The sequence below is a fragment of the Clarias gariepinus genome, chromosome 4, assembly GCF_024256425.1.
Source record: "Clarias gariepinus isolate MV-2021 ecotype Netherlands chromosome 4, CGAR_prim_01v2, whole genome shotgun sequence".
Classification (NCBI taxonomy): domain Eukaryota; kingdom Metazoa; phylum Chordata; class Actinopteri; order Siluriformes; family Clariidae; genus Clarias; species Clarias gariepinus.
Window position 1 is genome coordinate 9,812,001 of NC_071103.1, and position 16,731 is coordinate 9,828,731.

General features: G+C 39.5%; 1 protein-coding gene across 2 annotated transcripts in view; it reads right to left on the bottom strand.

Moving 5' to 3' along the window:
- efna3b (ephrin-A3b) overlaps window positions 1-16,731 on the bottom strand; it is a 111,294-nt gene that overhangs the window by 13,624 nt on the left and 80,939 nt on the right. Inside the window, exons 2-4 of one of the 2 annotated variants that reach the window (XM_053493737.1) lie at window positions 14,151-14,437; window positions 11,254-11,319; window positions 8,968-9,042 (exon numbers count right to left, since the gene is read on the bottom strand). In XM_053493737.1, the coding sequence (XP_053349712.1) occupies window positions 8,968-9,042; window positions 11,254-11,319; window positions 14,151-14,437 (428 nt within the window). Of the gene's footprint in view, window positions 1-8,967; window positions 9,046-11,253; window positions 11,320-14,150; window positions 14,438-16,731 lie in introns of both variants that reach the window. The other variant, XM_053493736.1, reaches the window with a different exon arrangement.

Genomic DNA, 16,731 nt, shown 5'->3' on the forward strand with positions numbered 1-16,731 from the left:
CCCCGGTGTTGACAACACAGACCATTTATTTCCATTTTCATCAGAAAATGAAAAGAAAAGGGATAGTTTGTCCTGATGTGTACTAGTGATGGGAAGTTTTAATCATTTTAGTGACTCGGTTCTTTGAATCTAGTTCATCAAAATGAATGAATCATTTTTTGAGTCATTTAGTTAATTTCGTTCTTTTGATCAGAAATAAAATAAAATGTTACATTTTCAATAAACAGACCCCCAGCACTTTTACATACTCAAATTTCAACTTATAGTTCCATTAATGAAAATATTACAATGCAGCTAAGGACATATTATAAACAAAATGGGCAGCTCACCTCTCATATCTTCTGGTCCAAATTGTTTTTTCACGTGACTCTCATAGACGCTATGCCGTGCAGTACAAAAAAACCCGACTCTGACTAGAAGACTAATTGAGAAGAATCACTCAATTCTGTTTCCTGTGTACTGCACTGCATAGCGTCTATTGACGTCACATGACGAAAGAACAGACGATTTGGACCAAAGACTCAAAAGTAACTACTCATTTTTGTTTTCTGTACATAACCTTTTGCAATGCTTTGCGCATGCACGACCAGTGGAAAATAAACGAATCACTCTCTGAAACTACTCGTTCTTCTGAGTCACGTTAAAGACCCGTTCAAAAAGAATGAATCGTTCATAAACACCCATCACTAATATGTACTATAGGCCACTCTATATGGTTTCTGATAGGTGCAACACAGCCAAGCTAAGAGTCTTACTCAGCTATAATTTATTTGACTTAGGGCAGTCTTCTGAGTGACAATTGCTGAAGCTGCTGTAAGAAAGTGGATCTGCAGCTTATACACTGCCTACATACAAATGTGTAGCTTAATGGATAAAGATTTGTCATGGCAAAAATCACTATCCTTATATGTCAAAAATATGCTATATTATATAAAAACAGTATACAACTGAATTAATATTATGGGTAAGATGGTCCATGGTTAGAATAATGACTCCAAGAAGTCCTGATATGTGCATGACAGTGGTAACTTGTACACTAATTGAGCAAACCATTACAACACATTCATCTAAAAAGAGGACTTTGGACCACTGACCAACATTTCAGTTCTTTTTCCCCTTAGTGCAAGTAAGAAGCTTCTGATGTTGTCAAGTGGCTTAATACCTGGAATGGAACAGTTGTAGCCCATTTCCTGAATATGTCTGTGCATGGTGGCTCTTGATTGAATTGAGCCTCTTGCCTCTCCTTGTAAAGCTCTTCCACCTTCTTGAATTGACTGTGCTTTGACAATTTTGGGGCTACAGTCACCCAAGTTGCACCTTTTCTACTTTTCCTTTACAGGCAACTTTCCAATAATATACTGTGATACAGCACCTCCTTGTGGAAGGTGCTGATGATCATTTTCTGCACCATGTCATGTCAGCAGTCTTCCCCATGATTGTAGTTGCGTGTACAGAATGAATAGTAATTTACTTAAACTTGAAGTTAAATATTCTAATGCTTTGTGATACTGGATTTTTTTGTGAGCTGTAATCCATAATCATTAAATTAAAAACAAACAAAAAAGCTTGAAATATTTGCATGATATAATTTTTTTTAAAGATGCACTCTGTGTGTATGTGTGTGTGTGTTTGTTTGCACACTTTATATATTTACAGGGATTTGAAATATAACAATAATAATGAACTAAAAGGAGCTTAATATCTCCCTGACTTTTTTTCTGTGCAAAATTTTACCTCTGAAATGTGGCGTTATTACTTTTCCAATGAATTGAACTGACGGTTTTCCCAAAATTCCATGAGCAAAGTGGTTTTATGAACCACTTTGCTCCTGTGACTCCTAGCTCACTCCTTTTGGGTCTGCTCAAAAAATAAGACGCATCGCAAAAAGAATCTTGAGAAACTCTACTACATTGGAAAAAAACTCGCATTGCTCAAATTCAAGTAACCCATTCAAATATGGCCAAAAACCTTTTTTTCTCTCCAAACTCACAGGTTATGGGTGGCTTTTAGTGGTGCCAAGCCACGCCCCTCCACTCGAACACTCCCTGGACACTCAGCCTGTATCAGTGCTTATATCTTGGGAACTTGTGTGGGCTGGGGCAGAGCTGTTTTCACTGTTTAGCCCAGAACAAGTGGTGCATTACTACACCCCTCCATTATTGTGTTCCAGGAATTGTATCTAGTTTACAAATTATGGCCCTACAATAAACGCAAAGTGACCCTATGTAATGTAGATATATTTAACCTTTTAATACCCTATAGGGAAAAAAACTATGGAATTTTATTTAAAAAATTTGTTGATGCATGGTGAAGTGTAAATACTTTTACAAAAAAAAAAAATCACAAAGTGCTTACTTTTTGTGTAGTGGTGCAACCATTAAAACATTTTTGAGCATGAATCCACATAAAGCAATTAAAAATATGTACTATTTAATGACACAATAACATCAAGTATTTTTTGAGGGGGTATAGCATACCTCAACTGAGTGGTAGAGATGGCTCAAGCAGGTTATATTCAACACATTTTTCAATAAGCTACACTACCGTTCAAAAGTTTTAGAACACTTTCTAACTCCATGATGGTTCCTGATTTTTTATTTCTTTCTACATTGTAAAGGAATGCTGAAGGCGTCCAGAAAATGCATTAATCTCCTTTGAACAGTTAATAGTGAGATGTTTCTGCTACTTATGCTCTGTAAAGACTTCATAACGCCTCTGATCTGAGGTGCTGTTAATTGGTCATTTTTCAGGCTGATAACTCTAAATGAACTTCTCGTCTGCAGCAGAGGTAGGTTTTGGTCTCGCCCTCCTGGGATGGTCTTCATGAGAGCCAGTTTCATTATGGTGCTTGACGGATTTTGCAAATGCACTTGACAATACTGTTCTTGCAAGAACTAATACAAAAAGGCTGACCTCTGTGTCTTAAAATAACAACTAACTGTTGTTTTTATTGTTGTTACGTAATTACCTAATCCCATATGTGTTATTTTATAGTTTTAAAATTCCCAGTATCGTTGTAGAATGTAGAAAATAAATTACTAAACAAAAAAAAAAGAAATTTGCAAGTGTTCTAAAACTTTTGAACAGTAGTGTATATTAACTTAAAATACGCTCTACCAAATGGTTGAGTGGCATGCTAAAGGTTAAAGTATGAAATAGTAAAGGCTAAAGTTTGAAATGCCATGTTGTTTACTGCTTTACTTTTTGCCCCCTTGAGAGGTCTACCAAAGAGCATTAGGTAAAGTCGTGCATCCATACGGGGCTCAAAATGAGGCGATAAAAGCTTGCTGTCCATGGTGTGCTCGTCCAGTTGAAACAGCAGCTTTATGAACACCTGTACAGCAACATTTCAAGTGTTATCATCGCATAGTGTTTTTATAGGACTAGCTGGACTAAAATGAACTCTGCCAGCGTTAAATCAATACTGCGGATTTTACTGTGTAACACACCTTCATTGATGCACGGGCTTTAACAGCTGTCTATTAGCACTGTGTCACTGACTTTAAATGAGATTTTCATACAGGCTGCACTGTGCACTGGACAGAATCAGAGAAACACTGTGATACTGCAGTGAGGTATTTGATCTGCTAAAATTTTCGATTTAGTGAAGACTGATGAATAATATAGACCCTTTTTGTAAACAGATCACTGCTGCATTTTAATAAAATAAGTGCAACTCTGGCTTGAGTGTGGTTCATGTATTCCTAAAGCAATTGCCTGTGGTGGAAATACTTCAGCAAGCTTGTGTAAATAATATGTGAATTAGTCTTATATAAAATTAAACTCTTAGTCAATTCACTTCATCCACAGCTTGGCTTCACTTTACCACTTCAATACGTTTCTTTTTGCACGTTATTAAGCATCTGAATCATACTGCCAGTATGTTCGAATAACTTCATTGGTATTTCTGGTATTACCCAAGACTATTATCAGCATCGCAGAGATGAGTAAGAGCTATATGATATACCAGGGGGAAGTTCAGCCTCAGAGCCGTGTGTTGCGTAATGCAGAAAACGGGCTGAAACTGGTTTTCTTTCTTTTCTTTGGATTGATATGGATTTTCGGTTCAGCAAGTGCTCATTAATCTTACTCTTTAAGCTAAATATCAGAGAGAGTGAAGTTTGTCTCAATCTAAGAAATACTGAACAATCAGTCACTTGAACATTTTGGCCTCCTGTGGTTGCGGTCCTTTCCTCTCTGGCCTCCGTGTAAGCTGATACTCGAAACGTAATTATAAAGAGAGCAAGAAGTCCGCGTTGGAAAGAAGACCCACCCACAGCCAGCCCTTAACTATAATTTTCATTAAAGTGTCACTCAGGACGGCAAACTTTCTGTAAACCAATCGTTGTTAACTTAATACTCTTACCTACACTGGCGCAAAATTAATTGGGACTTTATTGATTTAATTTTCACCATGAATATGATCCTGCTTGTGCCGTTACCAGTCAGATGAATCCGAGTCATTTCTCCTGTAGCCCAGACTTTGTCCTTGAGCTGACTCGCTGTGACAGAGCCGAGCATAACTTCCTGTCAGACCGAAGGCCTGACAGGAAAAGGAGGGGGCACGAGGGCTAGTGCTGTCAGAGCTAATCATACCTAATGCTGGCCTCCGCATCATGATGCTCATCAGCGCTAACTATAGCTCACACCTTGTTTGACTCATGGTTATGCTGTAGCAACATCCTTCAACTCTTTAGCCTGCCATTGTCACTACATAATAAGACATAATAATAGTCATCAGTAGCGCCGTGTGTTAGCGGTGCTAATTTTACACAGCGCACAGGAGTTGATTAGAAGATGCTTGTAAATCAATGCTGGCAATGTCTGTCCACACACCCATATGTGGTGTGGATATTTACTGTAGGTATCAACCTGATGTATGTAGTGTCTGAAAGGATGTGTTTGTGACAAGTTCAAATTAGGGCTAACAGTATAAATAAATGGGTGCTGATGTTGCCACTACTAGATTATGCCGTACAATATACAAGTTTCCATATGTTATTATTTATTTATCGTAGGTCTCAAAGAGGTCCTACAAAGTGAGCTCATTAATGCTCCGGCTGAAATACCACTTACAGTAGATAATGCATTTATTCATACCTCCAACTCTCACACTGTCACTCTTGTTCCAAATGCACAATTTCAGTGTTTATGTGAATGAGCTAACAATGGAAGAGCTAAGCAGCAAGCTGGGGGAGTGGATCTTCTTATATGATGTCACTTGAGGGGAAATTAATCAAATTGGACGATTTAAAAACCGACCCAATACAAAAAAGGAATGCTTTTTTTTCTCAGGTTTTTTTTTGTACACACACTGGATCTGTACATTTTGCACATTTAATCCTCTTTAAAACGAAATGAGGAAAACATTAAGTATCACTTAAACCGATCAGCCCTAACATTACAATGCAAACCTCTTGTCCCTCGTGGAATGACCCCACAAGATTTTTGGGTGGGGGGGGGGGGGGCTCTTGTCTATCGGGCACATCCCATGCGTGTTGGGTCAGACTGGGTTCTGGGAATTTTAGAGGACAGGACCATGCTGCCTTGGAGCCCATGCTTGGCAGGCTGGGGGTCCTGGTGCCATTCTATTGTGACCAGCATTGATTTTTTTGAGTTGTGGTGCATTGGCTTTACTGTGGGATCGGACTTGGTGGGCTTGGCTTTGCAACCCACAGGCATAAATGAGCCTTGTGTGCCCATGATCCAGTCACCAGTTTAGTGGCATATATAATTGATAATCAATATCTATGTGTTAATGTTATTTGCTGTAAATGTTAATGTGCAATGTAATTTTACTGCTGATCGGTATATATGATGCACATTAATTTCGTAGTGTTTTTCCTTTTTGCTAACACTAAAGACTAATTTAGAAAAACAATAGAAATCTATCTGCTTGCTGGAAGCTTACAGAGCACAATATAACCACAACAAGCTTACAAACCAAATAATAATAATACTTTTTTTTTTTTAAATGACAGTATTTTGTTGATCTCTTACCGCAGAAATTTCCCAGGAATTATTTTATCATTAAAATATAACGTGTATATAAGTATATACACGTTAATTCCTCTTATCTCTTCTAGAGTTTTAGCAGCTACAAGCGAATGTGGCTTGTTTACAGAACAAAAAACAGTGAAATGCAATGGCCATTATACCAAAGTGTTACAAAGTACTGACACTGGAATCACCTTCCAGAAATAATGAATAAACATTGCCTTACAGAGGACTCCAGCATATTAATGAGGCGATTCTTTTCCCTCACAAAGAACAATGCATTATTTAAAAAAATTGTGATTTATCATTAGATTACATGGAGATTACATTAAACGTTCGCCATACAAGTCTCTGTGAATGGACTGTTACTATAGAAGCCTAACAAACACAGATCATAACAAAATACGTATTAATATACGTCCACGGTGTTATAGAAACACACCAACCCCTTCCTTCTGTCCATTCAAAAGTAAAAATTCAATACAAAAAAGTGTGTCACAAAAACTGTTCCTGTCTTTTGTACACAGTTCCTGTCATGTTTTGTTTCTATAGCCCTTTGCGTTTCGTTTGGATTTCAGTCTCGTCTCTGCCCCTGTCATGTCACCGGTTTATTCTATTGTGTCATGATTGTGTTCGCCTGTTTTGTGTTTTGCTGCTGATTTGTTTTTCTATCTGTACCACTTTGCACTCTGGAACTCTGAACAATCTCCTCAATGCCGAGTTCATCAAGTGATGTCAAATCACCATGTCTGCTTCCTCACAACATCCGCAGTAAACACAGTAACACTCGTATGATGCGCTTTATACTACTATTCGCTTTAGTTCACTCAACATACAGATCTTGTTAAATTTATAGCACAATGAAATTTAGAGCATGATAATACATTTTTATTGAGAAAGTAAAAATATATATATAATAGCTGTGTGTATAAATTAAAGAAACAAGAACAAATGTTTAACCCGAGACAGGCTGCCTACCTACAGTCCCTACAGATAAAGTTTAAGAATTGGTTGTTTTTGTAACGACCTCAGCAGCAGCCTCATTTCCCCTCTCGTCTGTTTCAGCCACTCAGCATCACCAGTAAACTAATCACCGCTCTGATCATCTGTCATCATCTGCTCCTGTTTCTTACTGGTTCATGTCTTAGGTTAGAAGTTTTTTTTTTATGCTCGAATGATTCATGGGTCACTGTGAAAAAGTATTCCTCCGAAACTAGTTAGGAGCAGGGACTGGACTGAAAATGAGAGCCAGAAATCCCTTAGAAAGTCTGTAGAAAGACAATAAAGTCTGACTCTTTGGGAGCAAAATGTGAAGAAATATGGGGCGGCTCAAGTACAGCACCGTGCGTCACTCATCACAGTGGATAGCTTGCTAACAAAAGATGAAGAGTTATTTTCTCCCCAGTTTGTATACATAACTTCTTTGTTTCTCATGTTCTAGTTTGCCTAGTTTCGCTTGTTTTCTTGTCTCCTGTAAATGGGTTGTTTTTGTGTTTTGCTGCTTGCCTGTCCTCTGACCCAGACTATGACCATAATCATTGGATTACCCTCCTGTACATGCATCCATTCTCTCCTCTGCCCACACTTACAGCCTCCTTATTCGCACAGTATCAGAGTTACTGAGGTGATAATGACTTAATTGTGTAACACCGTTGTTGTTGTTGTTATTGAGTTTGACACAGAAAATGATCAAAGTGACAGTAAGAGAAGTGTGAACAGATAGAAGAGTGTAAATTGCTAGATTCTTTACAATATATACCGGAGATATTCAAACTCACTCATCATCTATACCGCTTTATCCCATATTCAGGGTCACAGGGAGACTTGGGGCATAAGGCGGGGTACATCCTGGAGAGGGTCTATTGCAGGGTGCACACACATTCATTTACACAGTACGGACAATTTGAGAACGCCAATTAGCCTAATCCGCAGGCTTTTGAACTGTGGGAGGAAACCAGAGTACCCGGAGGAAACCCACCAAGCATGGGGATATTCTCTTGAAATTAATATATTGTGTATTTGTGTGTTTATGAATGTGCATTTGTAGGTAAATGAGTCAAATGACATGCATATGTAACAGTTATTAGTGATTCATGTGCAAGTATATGTGTGTGTTGTGGTGTGTGCCCAAATCTCATATCGCTTCTTGCTCACTCCGGAGCTCTCTAGGTAGGCGGCCTCCCCTTCTGCAGTTGTGTGAAGAAGCGTGGCCGCGGGAATGGGCACCGGCTGGTGATTAATCCTAACTGATGGATCTCTGGCCTCTCCCCGCACTAAAAAACATGGTGGGGAGCGTAGCTCAGGTCTGTCAGGCTGTCTGTCTAGCGGTCTGTTTGAATGGACCTTGAACAAAATAGGAGGGGCACGAGGCGGGCATGTGAGAGGCACGTCGTTATGCGTCCGGGACTATAAATGAGTGAATGTAATGGCACATTGGTCGCCGCACTGGGATCCCCGGCACTGGAACTCTCGAACTGAGACGAATTCGTGACCCTGCCCCTGAAGGAGAAAGGCCGCTGTGTGTTCCACGAGGAGGATTCCGTTCCCAGCCGGGAAAGAGGCCTGGGGCGAGGAAGGTCCGGGGGATACCTGCCTGCCACCGCACCAGTTAGGGCGGGGGATACTCTGCCTGTCACCACCGCTCACCAACCTGTGCCCGCATGCCAGCAGGGCACTGCCCACACACCTGCACGTGCATCCTTTCCTCCCTTTTTTCTTTTCCTCCCTCCTTTTAACCCTTTCTTTTAAACCCAATATTCCGAATAAAATTACCTTCTTTCTGTAAGTCTTGTGTCTGTGTTTGTAGTGTCGCCCGTGCGTCAAACCCGTTAGTGAATCATGTGCATGTATGTACGTGTGTGTGTGTGCGTGTGTGTGTGTGTGTATCTGTTTGCATATAAGTCAAATGACATGCATGTGTGAGAGTTATTAGTGGCCCATCAGCATGTGTGTGTGTGTGTATTAACTCACCGAGGTCATCAATTTTCATGTTAGGTCTGAGAGTGTAGTCTGCCTCTGTAGGCTGCGCTTCATCATCTGCATCAGCTGCTGGTAAGAATAAACAGTAAAAAAAAAATCAAAACTCTCTCTCACACATAAAATCTGATAAAGATCCTTTATCATGATGGATTATGGCATTTGTTTGTGTGTGTGTGTGTGCGTGTGTGTGTGTTAAGATGGTGTGGACCATAGAGCAGAGCTCCAGGCAGCAGTGTGCTGATATGAACTCATGTGCTCAGGCTTGACTGAGCAATCAGACCAGACTCATCCTGACACGAGAATGCAGAGACACACTGAGCAGGAGCAGGGGTTAAGATAACACAGCAGGACACTCACACACACACACGCACACACGGCGGGAAGAGACACTGTAAGCGCACATGAGCCTTGACAGAAAGTGGAGGAGAAGAAGGGTGAAGACTTCAAGTGAGGGAGGAGAAAGGGTTAAAAGTAACACTCTGCGCTGACAAACAGTTTGTCAGGCTACGCGAACCTGAACCGTACAGGGAGAGGAGTGATGGAAAAGATGGAGACACAGACTGGGAGAGAGACAGAGGATGTAAGGGAGTGAGTAGCTGTAATCAGGGTGTAAAATAAGATCTGACAGAGGAAAAAGAAGTTATTGCAAGAATTATGCTGGATTCACATTGCAACCAACCAACACTAATGGACTGAAAGAGGAAAAAGTGAGACATCTCTGTTGTGTGAGAGTGTGTTGTATTAGCTGTAGGGAAGCACCACGTTACTAGAGGACTTGATTCTTTTGGTTCCTGAACTGGCTGATTTTGCTTTTGCTGAGTTCCGACCTGTGGTTTTAAAGCACGTCCTCTGACTTGCTCACTGAAGTCCGTTTAGTGCCAGCTGCGTGCGGGTTGTCAGGATGTTCATCCACAAGCCACGAATACGACAAATAGCAAAATCAAATTTACAGTATTTCAGCAGGCAATCGTTTAAAATTCTACCTTGCTCTCATGAATACACCTAATAAACATTAGCAGCTCCCACACTTCACACTTGCCCCCTTGTTCCAGCAAAGCCCTACCAGATAAAAGAAACGTCCTTATTACCTTAAGCTCACTTTGTAGAATTCACCTTCCACATTGACCTCTTTGACCCAGTCATGAATAATTTTTTTTACCTCTGCACATTTTTAAAATGTGCTTTCATCATCTGGAACATCGCTACCATTATACCGAGGACTTCTAGTTCCCATGTGTGGCTCCGTTTTCCGCACGATAACGGATGCCACGCTGACTGATGATGCAAGCAGGGCGTAGGCGTTCTCTTTCGTCGTCTAATCTGACAAGTTGCGCAGTCTGTTAACGAATCCAGCTACTGGGATCATTTCATACGGTGTGACAAGTAATAATTATAAAAGATGGCTGAAATTGTATAATGTAAATCAAGCTTTCCTGTATTTTTTTTTCTTTCCTTTTCTTTCTCACTTTTTCATACATTCTGTCTTTTGATAGATCGTTTAAAATCTGTCCACTGGTAAAAGCCAGTATGGTGAAAACCAGTGGGAGTTAGTCGGTTTGAGTTTTTCTTGATTCTGGTAAAAGAGATGAATAGTTATACAGTCACTTATAGATGATGGATAGATAGATGGATGGATGCTTTAATGAAAGGAAGTGTATGTATGAATAAATGGCTATGAGTTAATGGACAAAGGTGAGGATAAATGCAGGGTGGAATGATGGATAGAATGGTGCATGAATAGACATATGTATGGGTGGATGGATGACAGATGGATAGGCACTGGGTGAATAGATAAGAGGCAGGATGGGTGGATAATTCAGTTTAAATGAAGAGTGAAGGATGGATTGAGAAATGGTGAAAGTGGGCATGGATACACATTTTGATTGGTGAAGAAAAAGGAAGGAATAGTAGAGAAATGAGTGGATGGATAAATTGATAGGTGGGTGGATAAACAGAGACTTGATAGATGCAAGAATGGATGGTTGGGAGATTGGTGGAAAAATAGATAGATTGAAGTCTGTAGGTGGTTGAAAGGATAAATAAGTGAGTGAAAAAATGTAGAAGAGCAAGCATTGGTAAAGAGATGCATATAAGGGTGCTCTGATGGATGGATTGATGGATGGATGGATGGATGAATGAGCACAAAGAATGGTGATGCATGGATGGGGAATAGATCATGGATAAGTGGATCAATTGCTCAACTAAGTAATGAGTAGATTGGTAGTTAAGAGATGGAAGAAAAAAAGGAAAGACGAAACTGTAAATGCAAAGCAGTACCTGTTGAGCAGCAGACGTACACTCTCAGTCTCAGGCAGCTGCGGCCATGGTGATGAGTGGGAGTGGCTAAAAGAGACAACAACCAATCAGTGATTGACATACGACATGCCTAGTGATCATAATACACTGTTATCCTTGATGTCTAGAAGAAAGGCCATGCGATCATGCACTCGTTTAGCAGTATGAAGTAACACAGAGAGTAGTCAGCTGTCATCGAGGCGTCAGTTTGATGGAAGCGAGGGGATGTTTCACATAAATGTTTTCTCCTTTTATTCTGATGGCTTACATAACTGTGCTGCTCTAGCGTTCATTGACAGACATCAGAGTAGAGAACTGTCCGAGCTTAAATCTGCGTACACTTCAAAGGAAACACTTACACACTATACAGTATGTCATGTGTCATATGGGGATATTTTTATAATAGCTTGTTCATAACATTTTAGCTAATTAGTGAATTTGAGCGTTTGACTGGTCATTGCGTTCTCAAAAAAAAAAGATGGTATTTTTAAGTTTGAAAACTGGAAGTGCATTTTGGGAAGCTACAGTTTCTTGGCCACTAATGAGATCAACAACACAGCAACTCCTAAGCAGTCTTATTCGAATAGATTCTATAACAGGGACCTTTTTTAAATGGCTGACATTCTAGTAAAAACACTATTTAGACACACGGTACACGGTTCTAGCACATCCTGCCTGCACCATGAGTTTTTTCATAATGAGCTAAGAGATCAGTCGAAAGTTTGTCTAATGATACCTTTTTTGCCTTCACTTTTTAATAATCATCAGAAAAGGTTTCTGGTGATTTCTGGCCCCCACATCCTCACATCCACACACTGTCTGCTCGAAATATACTTTTCCAAGGTCTCACTGATGCAATATCCTCTTTTTATTCAGAAATGTTTGGCCGTAGCACTCACTCATGTTTGACTCTTAAAAATTCATGAGCACAAGATTTAGATTAAGGACTCTCGAATGCCCTCTGGAATGTTAAAGGGTCCATATTTTACGATTTCTTTAACAAGTGAACACAGCTCTCAAGGTCCCCCAAAGTGTGTGTGTGTTAATGATCCAGCTGAAGTACTGGTCATCCTTTAAAACTCCATTGAACTCCTCCCTCCTCCAAATGTACCGTTTCAGTGTCTATGTAAATGAGCTATTGCAGAGCCTTGCCCGACCGGAAAAACAGCAGAGCAGAGCTGGAGGAGTGGCTCTTCTTATATGAGGTCACAATATAGAGAATAGAGAAAATCAAGTTGGATTGTTTAAGCACGGGCCAATTGGAAAATGGAAAATAGGCAAAAAGCTTTTTTTTTCCCGAAGTTTTATTTATTTATCTATTCATTCACTTATTTATTTTATACACACATAGGTGATACATCTGAATGACTAAAAAGTGAATTTTGCATAATACAGTAGATCCCCTTTAATGTTGATGTTTTTATAGATGCATAATGGACCCACTCTAAACCTTTAAAAAATTCTGGACCTTCTGTATTTTCTTATTAGATCTCCAAATTCGTTATCATATTAATACCAAATTATAGCATTTAAGCATGATGATGATGATAATGATGATGATTATTATTATTATTACTACACACATCCACTCCTTCATAAATTCCAAATTGGGAAAATAGCAGTAATACTCCCATTTAGACTAAACAAACCTTTCAGACCAAGTGTGTTATGTTTAAATTATCACTTTAATACTAAAAATACTTATAATAATTGGGCTTGTTATTGTTCCCTGTTTTCCCTTTTCTGAACATATGGAACCTCAGTATGAGGTCTGACAGATATTATCCATAATTGGTTAAATGAACTGAGGCCCCTGTTTAATTTTTTTCTCCTCATTTATTTGTTGAACCCTTTCACGCATACATGATTAAGACGTATAGTCAGACTTGCCAGATATAGCCAAAATTGCTTCATGTATGGATTTTAGTTTTATTAAAGTATTACTAAAAAAAAAAAAAAAAAAAAAACGAAAACAAAACTGATAATACAGTATGCTTAAATTAATGGTATTAAATATCTTGCAAATATTTAAACTTTTTGATTAAGGTAGGATAAATCTTATTAAATTATTTTTTGTTTATGAATAAAACAGGTTTGAAAATGGATTATAATAAAAAAATAAATGCAGTATTATCGCATGCAGTAAAATGGATACAGTTTAAGACTGTTGCATAAAGAAAAAAGATGAACCCCCCCCCCCCAAAAAAAAAAAAAACCTATTTACAAAATATGTGCATTTTATTTAAAGATAATGCAATCATTTATCCATCCAACTAGAGACTGTGGAGGCCAATGGTGACAATTATATTCCATCTTAAAATTTAAAAATTGTATAATAATAATAATAATAATAATAATTTGGGAACGCCAATTCGTCTAATCTGCATGTCTTTGGACTGTGGGAGGAAACCCAAAAAAGCACAGGGACAACATGCAAACTCCATGTACACAGACCCTGAGGTGGAAATCGAAACCGGACCCTGGTGGTGCTAATCACTAAGCCACTGTGCCGCCAAATCATTATTGATATTATTTGATCTTTTTAAACTAAAAGATATCTTGTTCTGTAGGAAAATAGAAATGTTATCGTTTGTGATTTGTTATTTATTTTGGAAAGAAGCACAGTTATCTGCTGTATAATTTTAGCGTTTTAAAAGGGTCTTATAATAGGCTTATTGATCTTACTTGTTATAAATAAATGTTATACATTTACCCTCCAGTTAGTTACTAATAGCTACATGACAGAAAACATAAAGCATTTATTAAGTTTAAAGTCAAAACGCTGATAAAATGACAGATGATAAAACAGATTTATAGGATGAGCAGTTTCATGATAACCGTGCTATGCTGTGTTGTGTAATGCTTGTGCTCTCACTCACAGATGTAGTAATACTCGTGGCCCACGTGAAACTCATAGCCGAGCGAGAAGGCGCTGTAGCGCTGAAACTTCTCCGAGAACTTGATGGGCGCGTGCGGCGCGTGCGGCCGGTTACACTCCCAGCGCTTGAAGCCGAGCTGAGGGTCGCACGTGCGGTAGCCGCGGTAGCTCACCATGTAGAGCACGTACTGCTCGGCCACGCCGCGCTGGCTCACGTTGTAGTGAGGACAGTAGATGTCCAGGTAATCGTTCACGTTCACCTTCAGCGTGTAGCCCTCCCTTCGAAGACTAGAGAGAGAGAAAAGAGACAAGAAGACAGGGTAATCATCATGTTTCTGTTCAGCTCAGGTCATTCTGACATGCAGGTAATAAGGTGAAATAGAAGTGCAAGTCTTTGTAAATATTAAAGGAGAAAGGTGATTTCCGTCACTGTCACATTTCCTGCCACGTCTTATTCACACTCCTACTGGGACACACTCTTGGCATTAGATTGATAATAATGCAGGGAGGGTTAGATATATTGGATATTTTAATCTACATGCTATGAAGTGTAAGGCCAACAAGATATCCACGGCAAAAAACTGTACATGTGGCATATATTCCCATGTGGCCTGGGGAAAACGATAACTGAATTTTCTCTTTCACACACACACGCACACACACACACACACACACACTGTTTACATTGCTTGGTTCTTCTCCGAGTTATGCGCTGACTCAGAGAAGCATGAAAAATTTGTCTCGCAGCCAAACACCTACATCTTCCCTCTGCCGAATTCTGCTAAACGCTGGCGATTCTGAGTCACCATTAGAAAAGCATCTGAATAATTGATATGCGCTAATGCAATTAAGAATCAGCCTCTGTCTGAATCCTTGATACGGTGACGCATCGCTGTGATCGACCCCTGCTTTATAAAGAAACAGCATAAATCACAAACAAACACGTTACAGCCCGGGGGTGTAATGATTCATTAAACCGAATCACTGAATCAATCATCATTTCTACCAGTCTACCTGTATCGATCCTCTAATTGCAAAATCACTTCAAATCACGCTAGTGACCGCGCTGATTCTATCTGCAATGATTTTTATTTTATTTAACTTTTTTCTGCGACGGCGCATATGAAAAACGATCGCATTTTTCATAACGAAAGCACCAGGACAAAATGTTTACTCACACTAGACAGGCTAGACGAGCAATCTGTCCTAATCTAGCATCAACGCCCACGCGCACACTTGGGACGCCTAAACGCAAGCCGTTTAAAATGCCAAGTGGTAAATTGAGAACTCAGTCTTGCTTGTCTAATGGTCTGCTTTGTTCGAATAAGCATTGGCTAATTTCTGCGATGGCTTATTGCTCTTAACAAAGTTAATCCCATTAGACTGACCAAGAGACAACAAACTAGTGCATTAGCAAAAAAAAAAAAAAGAAATTGTCCATAGTGAACTGCTTACTATATTACTTCCTACTAATGTTCGAACAATCGAATGAACCATCAACCTTTAAGACACATTTATTCATCAGCGGTAGACGCTATCACCTGATCATCACCAGAAACCTGGCCATAACATCCAGAGGAAGAGTAAAGCCCAACTCAGTCGCACATGCTGTGATGTGGATGTTACAGTGAGGCGTTCACATACTTTTGGCCATATAGTGCATGTAGCAAAGGATATACTGATATATTATTCATTTACTCATCTTCAGTAAGCGCTTTACTCAGGGTCAGGGTCATGGAGCCAATCCTTGGAACACTGTATGATATGCCAGGTGGAAATGTATGCAAGGTGCCATGGACAAATACACTCTTGCACACGGGGCGATTTAGTCACCAAACCATTCACTGGCATGTTTTTAGGAACTACGAGATAACCTGAGGAAACACAAAAAAAATACACTGGAGAAATGCAAGCAACCCAAGCTCAGGATTGAACCAGGCACCCCGTTATAGTAGTTATAGCTATAGTAGAAGGCGACAATGCGACCCGCTGTACCACCACACTGATATACACTACATACTGTAAGAGATAAGAGGTAGACCACAACTATTTTGAGGTGTCAAAATGAACGACACGATTAAACTTACTAAACGTACTGGCGGATTTCATTGTAACATTTGTTTTTTTCATGATGACTTTAATCTATATGAATTACAATAATAATAATTTGGCGGCACAGTGGCTTAGTGGTTAGCACTGGTTTGCACCTCCAGCGTCCGGGTTCGATTCCCGCCTCAGGTTCCTGTTTTTATAACCATGTTAGGACCTCGCCAGATGCTGATCAGTTTATTTTTAGCTTTAACCTTTTAAATATTTCTACAAACTCTGTATCTGTCAACGCTAGTTAATTATAAATCTATCGTCTGAACTGATTGTTTATAGCAGTGGTGCTCCAGCACTGAAACCTGACGCTTCTCGACCAGAAATGAGTAAGTGCACCGCAGGCAATCGTGTCTCGTTCTTTTATATCAAAGATTTTGTCTGTACGTTGATCAGAACTCGCTCTTTCAGTATTATATTTACATGTCATTTGATGTGTTCGAGCACCAGAAACCAGTCTTGTGAAAATTGCTGTCTCTATG